We start from the raw sequence: 7,683 nt of genomic DNA, 5'->3' as shown, positions 1-7,683 counted from the left end.
TTCTCTCTCTCTCTCTGTACTCGTCCTCAGGCGGCCGCACAGTGGCACATACCCGTTAAGATGATAGTTTTCTGCGATCGACTCACAAGGAACGATTTGCTAAACAGCTTCGCAGTTAAAAATTATGACAACCTTTGGCTTACCTTGCAGTGAAATGTGCTTTAAAGTGCCTTTAAAAAGCCAAGATTGGACATACTGTTCCATACTGACTTTGGTGTTATTTAGTTTATTTCTAATGGAACTTGTTAATGGAGCTTCTAATAAAGTCAGTTGAAGTAGTAACATTGTAAATGGGTGTAAACGCGTTTTTAAATCTTAGTGAATTTTTTTCTGTGCGCTCACACACAGATGTACAACCCGTATTTCACCTTGTGCAGAGCATGCGTAGCCGTGCACTTATCGACATTATAAATTTGCCATGGTGCTTTGTGCCCCTATGCCTTTGCGCCTCTTCACACCTTTTTGCGCGCCTGTGTAAAGTCATCGACGTTACTTCACTCGGTCGTAGCCCTGTGTGCGTGCTGCGATTTTAACATTAATAAGATTTTACCGAGCAGAAAAAGTGAAGCAATAACGACATTCGTCGGCATTCGTCCTGTATTGACCGGGACACCTCGGGTACTTTGCAGCATACTCGAGAGAAAGCGCTTTTGGCCACAGTAACTGCACATAACTGCTACTTTAACTGTGCTCTAGATGGGAGGCAACCAGAAATCGAGCTTGCGTGCTTGTTCTACACATTGGGGGCGCTTTAGTTAGGAGTATCCATTTGGTTGCCCTGAACGGAGCATATATCACTTTGTTTGCCGCCTTGCTCTGCCGCATCGCCTTATGTTACAGCGCACAGCTGATAAGAAAGCCTACACAGCCGTTTCGTCACTGCGTTTCAATCGTCTGCATTGTAACGTAACGCCGCAGTAACATGAACTTGCACCAGGGAGCTCTTTTAATAGCTTTGCTCACTTCTGCCTTGACCTTGGCCTTGGCGGCGAAGAAGACACGCGCCGTGGACGCCGGCAGCGCCACCTTTGCCATGCCTTGCATTGCCAGCGCGGCGGTCATCTCGGACCAGCACATGCTGCTCTCGATGTGAGTAGTGGGGTCGGCCAGACCAAACACGAGGGCCAGCACCGGCACGGACTCGTTGCTGCCACCGACCGAGTCAAAGCGGAGCAGCCAACGGTCGGGCAGGCGTCCAATCAAACGGCAGCCGGCGTCGTGCACCTGCTGCTCGAGTACCTCGTTGCAGGTCTTGTTTGCTGAAATAAACCAATCAGTACGTTTGTCACCTCTGCGTAACGATGTTGTTTGCGAACAGTTCAAGCGCCTCCTTGTCATCTAACAGCTGCGACTTTGACGTACGTGTTTTTAATATGCTCATGGACTACGTGGGCAGATAGGAAAGTGCGTTCTGCTTTGATCATATAATCACTGCTAGTAAACCACAGTGAACACATCGACAAAGGGAGACAGCACATGCGTTAGCTATACATGCAACGTTTATGCCAATGGTTAGCATTCTGATACCTTATCAGATCGCACGTTTAGTTGATGTCTGCAAAAGCCATCGCGCGGAGAGCTGTCAGCCATGCCTAAGCTAATGAGTTATAAATGTGATAATAATTACGTCTGTGTTAGTGTGTCTTCAGTTAGAAGTAAGGAGGCGCAAGAACAGAAGATGACACACATAAGAAGCTGAGTCCTGACGATTTATCCCGAACGCGCGCAAGTCAACGTCCGGGTGTCGGTCGCTTAGTGCACTTGTCATTACTGTGTTGTCACTTTAAGGTGTTCCCTAGGACTGCCTACGAACTCGGCAACCGTAAGGCATAATAAAACATGCGAAATTATGGTGGCAGGTGGTCACGCAGGTGGCATTTCCCTATACACTGTCGTAACTGAGCCGTTAAAGTGTCGCGCTGGTACGCTCCAAAACGCGGGTTCAAATCCAACTCACGGAGGCCGAGGTTACATGGCGGTGAAATGCAAATATACACTAGCACCTTCGATTAAGTGCGTGTTAAAATGGCACTTAAGTAAAAGTATAGGCTTAGACTGATAACTAGTTCTTTGAGAACTCGACTGCCGTGATGTCGTCATCATAGTTTTTTTTCATCAGAAAACAAATCATTGGCGAAAGTTTCACATTTGAATTGTGCGCCGTAACGTCAGCACCTGAATGAGAGTGTGACGTGACGTGCGATATTTAAACCCGCAAAATGCATCAGTATCACTTGCTGCTGTTGCGGTATGCACCCTGTCAATAGGTGCATCGTAGTCCTTGGCTGGTTAGTTTTAAAGGCTTAGTGTTTCTCGTCGCGTGCTGTCGCTCTCGGTACCTGTCATCTGCAAAGAAGACTTCGGAAAGAAGGTGTACTCATTGGCAATTGACAGGTATCAGCACCGACACCACGTGATGTCAACCACTAACTTTGTAAACTAGGCCCTACGGATGACGGGCCGTTTTTTAGAAAGATAGGTACAGCGATAAAAACGCCGGCCAGTTGGAGGCACGTTGAATCTGTATAAACAACATTTACTGCACATTGCGTGTCCATCGGCCGACTGTCATTTTTAGCACTGTGTCATGACAAATTTTAGTTGTTGCATTTTGACCACATTGGCTCAGTACACCTTTATGAATCTGTCTATGTATGTCAAATGTTTGGCTCCATTTGCACGCAAGTTAATTTATGTTTATAGTTAAGGAATAATGTGGGTCCTACCCTACGACGTCAAATGCTACGGCGGCATGGGGTCCTGAAAGCTCTAGGCGCCGTTGCCAGGTTAATTTTCTTGCAAGTCTTCTGGATTCCCATTCGTCTTCTTGCTAAAACGGTGGTGCTTTGACATAGCTTTCTTTGTTGCCTTGAGTAACCCTACGTGGACAAGTTTTATCAGGACAGCATCCATGACTGATTGGCTACGGTAAGTAGGTGGTTCTAACATTTCCAGCTGACACGCACTGGATAAAAAGAAAATGCGCCTTCCGATGGGGCCTCTAGATCTCCATGGAATGTGTCAATGCCTGGCAGAATTTGCTGCCCTCTGTCTTTTGCCAACGCTTCAGCATCGTCCTATTGCCCCCGCACTCCTCCACCAGGGCGTGCGTGTGTATCATTTGGGGTTCATGGCTCCTGATAGCTCGGAGAACAATTTTAATTTAAGGGACCATTTCCGACCACTGGAGTCGACGACGTAGTAGCGGAAGCGGGGCGATTGGCTGCCGCAGTCAGTCCGACCTTGACCGGCCTGTTTGCGAGTTGCTGTCCCTCGACAATCTGCGCCCTCGCTTCCCTCCTTGTTCAAGTGCTCCGACGATACGGCTCTTGTTACGCGCCAGGGTATCTATCGGTCGCGATCGCTTTGATCTCACCGCAAGAAGAGACGAGGAGTGTCGCAGCCTTTGTTTTCCCTTAGCCGTTTTCGCCAGCTTCCTCCGAGGTCGCCATGCTGGCACGTGTGATGCAATGGGCCCTGTCGCTTCCTCTTTAGGTGCTTCGTTGGCCCATGGGCGAAGGGACCAGGCAGGATCGCGTTCTTTCGTGACAACGTTCGCACCTCTCGAGAGTGTGAATGTTACTGTCGCTGTCTCTCATCTTTTCGGGAATGAAGGGGGAGCCAACGTTACCACGTTATTTGACCTCACTGACCAATTGTTCCAACATAGTCTGTAACATAGTCTATACTACAGCATAGCAGGTATAGTTTGCCGTGTGACGTGGAAAGACTATCTTCATGTACCGGCACGCGCTCTCTTCGTTACCTTTTTCTTCGTCCTTCTCTTCCTATTCGGCTTCCAGTAGACCAGTTCTGCCGAGACCCAGCCTTGTGCGACTTTGTGCTAGCTGCGCCATTTGCTGTTTCAGTTTCTTCCCTTTCTCTCTCTCTTTCTTCTCTGTATCTACTTGCTGTCTAGCCCAATCGACTTGCTGCATCCCACGCCGGGAAAATCGGCTGAGTGGGAAAGCGCGCGCTGGGTGAATGTGTTCTGGCAGCGAAGCAGAAGGTGAAGAGGGCGAAGAAAACGCGCACCGTGCGACTTATTGCACTGCAAGCCATAGGCGCAGCTTTGCGAGGTGCTAGGTGACGCAGAATACCATATAAGGTAGAGGCCGTTAATGATGATGGTGACAATGATAGTTTTTGTTAACCCCTCATAGCGAACTTCCAGCTAAGGCTGTTAACAGAAAAACGCTCAGAATTAAGGATAAGAGTGCCAAAAAAGTGCCTTAAGAAACTGCTCTAAGTCCGCTCTGCTTCAATGATGCGATGACACGCGTACGTGCGCAATCTTTGCACCTCATAATTCACTTGATATCCTCAAGCATCATCGACAACAGGTAAATTCAGGAATACATTAAAAATTAAGGAGCGAGGCATGCAGATCTGTTAGGTCAAGTCAGTGGCTCTGGTGTTGACGAGGAAAGACGTGCTGAAATTTATGTGTTCCCACGGTCACATCATTCAAATCGTAAGCAATCATTGCTTGTATTTTTGGCGTGGCTCTCGACTCTTGGCTAAGGTGATAAAAACACGGTTGTCATTTTCAATGCCAAATCAACACAACCTTATCTTTCTTCCTTTGAACTACAGGCACGAAGTTGGGCGGGGCATCACTGTCACTTCTTCACGCCCACCACGCCCTGAAATGACATAAGGCAGCCTATTGTGTGCCACTTTTGCGCGATATGTGCCAGTTTACACTTCAGTGACGCCAATTTCTCTGTGCTTGCTGTCTGCGCCTATGTCTGCAAGGTAAAATAAAATTTAGACAGTCTGGAACTTCCGTTTAATGCCCAAGAACAGCCCTTTAATGCCATCTGGAATCAGGCGCCTAGCCAGGATTTATTCGGGGGCGGGGCGGGGAGGCCTAATTGTTTGAAAGAAAGTCTTTCCGTGTCAAAAAGAAAAAAAAGTTGCCCGAGAATATAGAAGGCTGGACCAATTCTTTTTTTTGGGGGGGGGGGGGGGGGGAGGCTGGCTCTCCAATTGCCTACGCGCCTGTCTGGAATACATAGAAGTGTCACCAGCTGTTATGACTGGTCACGCAGCGCTCTTTACACCCGGTCGTTCCCCATGTGGCTAGCAGTTGCGGAACACAGCAAAATGTCGAGTCACCACCAATCGCACGTCGATTTCCTGACATTTCGATGTAAATTATGATCGCTGGCTCCTGTGTCTAGAGCCGATAGAAACATGGAGTGCCTTCGACCTAAGGATGAAGTATCGGCAAGTGTAACGACGTGGTTGGCTTCAGATCATGCATTTTAGGAGATAACGAACTTTCACATATGCGTGCACTTATGTCTTCCATACTTCAGAAAGTTCAACTGCCTCATTCGTGCTTCTAGAGTTACACAAAAATATATCTCGGTGGGGCCAATATTCGTTCTCAACGCAAACGTTCGCACCCCTTTCGCTAGCCATCGACTTCATCAGAGACTCTAATAGTTCATCCTAGATTACTCTGTGCCTCTTATGTGTCGAAAATGAGGTTGCTGCGCAACAGGCGTGCATGTTACTTTCGCCGTCCTTGATCATTTTATCAAACTAAGGGGTTAAAACACCACGTGGCATTCAGTGTAGTGGGTTGAGACGACACATCGGCTAAAACGGCAGCAGGAATATTTTGAAAAACCCCTGATTTCAAAGTCTTATAACGACATGAGGTCCATCTGAAAAGGACGGAAGCGATAGCATTGTGAAGTGTTTACTCGGGCTAGTTGTAGAGGCATGTACAGGGGTCAGGCCAGAAGCGCCAGTCCCCGTCTCTGTGTGTCGTCCGTGTCGCTGCCGTTCCGCTGCTTACAGCCGAATTTAACGGCCTGCCGAACTGGTTGACAGACAGAACAAACGAACCGATCTGATACTCATCGATCTTACACTCAATTGACTCACGCGTTAAGTGCCAATTAACTTTACGGTCAGCTTCAACGAAGCATCAATACCACCTAGCATTTTCTCCCCTTTTAAAGTTATCCGTGTGACAGCTTTTGCATTTCCATGCGGTTACAAAGAATCTGTTGCTTGACTGTCTCAAGCAAATAACAAGAAGCAAGACGTTGGACTGGGAAATAATCACACGGCGGCATTTCTCGAAGAGCAACTCCGTTCATTAGATTTCCACTAGAATGTTCTCTTTGCTAACGTGATTTAACCATGATCATTAGTAGTACTCAATTGCAAACAAATGATATATCTTTAAAACTCCCCTGCGGACGCTGGTATTGTTGAGCAATATTAAATAATTTGTGTATGTATGCTTAGTGAACAAAGGTGTAAACGTTAGACAATGACTCGTCTGCATAGCGTATGCTTGATTCTAGCGTCTGAATCGTGTTCACCTCAGGCACTGCCGAACTTCGTTCATCCCACTGTTTTCTATGGACACTTCTACTCATAGTTTTTGCACACATTCTTTTGCATTATTTAGGTGTTTCGTAGCTGAGGAAATCATTGCACATTTTTTTTTTGGCTATGTAATATTAACCAAGTGAAGAAGGGGCAGTCGTCGCATTAAACGGTGACAACAACTCCACATCCGTCTATTTTTATCTAAGAATGCTACGCTTCGGTGACTTCAGCGCCACGACGCCACCTCACACATCTTATCTGCACCGCTAGCGCTTTGCACAGGGAATACTTTGAACTCAGGGAATTGTCACGCGTGAAGGTGTACTCACCGGGCCTGGAGGACGCTACAACTGCGAATGCGATGACGTACAGAGCACGAGTGAAGAACCCCATGGCAACAGCTGGATGATGCGGTGTTTTCACTCAAACGAGCACTAAAGTGGCTGTAGAAGTCGCTACGCGATGTGGTGGCGAGAAAACACACCTCGTACACTACACACACGAACACAATCTTCCTATATATCCCGGAAACGCATTGCGTATTGCGGATGAAAGTGGACCAACCGTAGTTACGTGATGCTGCGCCCAGCCCGGCGTTCCTTCAACTGGCCGCGGCGGCTCTGCAAGACATCACTTCTCGTTAACACGAGCGCGTGTCAAAGATAGCGGGCTTTCGGTGCGTTTTTTTTTTTCGGTGTCCAATGTTGCGAGGGGCGATCGCCTATCATGGAGCGCGAATGGAGGAGAGATTGCGAGACGCCACGAAGGAGATCTTGAATCCCACAACTGCCTCTGCTGGCTGGAGGCCAATAAAAGTTAATTTCCGACCTCGCAATCGCAAGAAAGGTCGCAAAAGGGGAGCTTTTGCGCAAGTATATTCGCGGCAAAGGAAAATTGGAGTTTGAGGCCAGTCGCGAAGTTCCTTAGCAAATGAGTCAATTATTAAGCGATTAATCGGTTTTCACGAAACAAAGTTAGATCAGTGAAGCCTACAATTTCAAATTTATTACGTCATTGAAATAGATGTATCTACGTGCTAGTATCAGGGTTATGTAGGTACATAGGCGATCTTGCATTTCTCCTCTATTGCAAAGCGGCCGCGGCGGCCGCGAATCGCAACCGCGTCCTGTAGGTTAGTAGCGCAAGGTCAGCGAGAGAAAGAAATGGAAAATAAAATTGGAGGACGCCTCAGCTTCGCCTTCGACAGTAGAACGCAATAGCGTAATCGGGCCCCGTGCGCATCGCCTTCAACCGCGCCTCAATGAAAGCAACTTTTGTTCGCGTGACATTGGCCGTGTCACTCTCTTAGAATGCCTACAGCAAATA

At 47.6% G+C, this 7,683-nt stretch overlaps 1 protein-coding gene across 1 annotated transcript; it reads right to left on the bottom strand.

The window, feature by feature from the left end:
• Positions 1–876: 876 nt before the first annotated feature.
• On the bottom strand, positions 877–7,058 carry LOC119398801 (uncharacterized). Its single transcript, XM_037665617.2, has 2 exons — positions 6,687–7,058; positions 877–1,259 (listed from the first exon to the last, which is right to left on the bottom strand). Exons 1-2 carry the CDS (start codon positions 6,748–6,750, stop codon positions 877–879), a joined length of 447 nt encoding a protein of 148 aa, XP_037521545.1. The 5' UTR covers positions 6,751–7,058.
• Positions 7,059–7,683: the final 625 nt, after the last annotated feature.

This window comes from Rhipicephalus sanguineus, chromosome 7 (genome assembly GCF_013339695.2).
Source record: "Rhipicephalus sanguineus isolate Rsan-2018 chromosome 7, BIME_Rsan_1.4, whole genome shotgun sequence".
NCBI lineage: Eukaryota > Metazoa > Arthropoda > Arachnida > Ixodida > Ixodidae > Rhipicephalus > Rhipicephalus sanguineus.
Note: the sequence above shows the minus strand (reverse complement) of the source record. Positions and strands in the feature narration are given on the sequence as shown.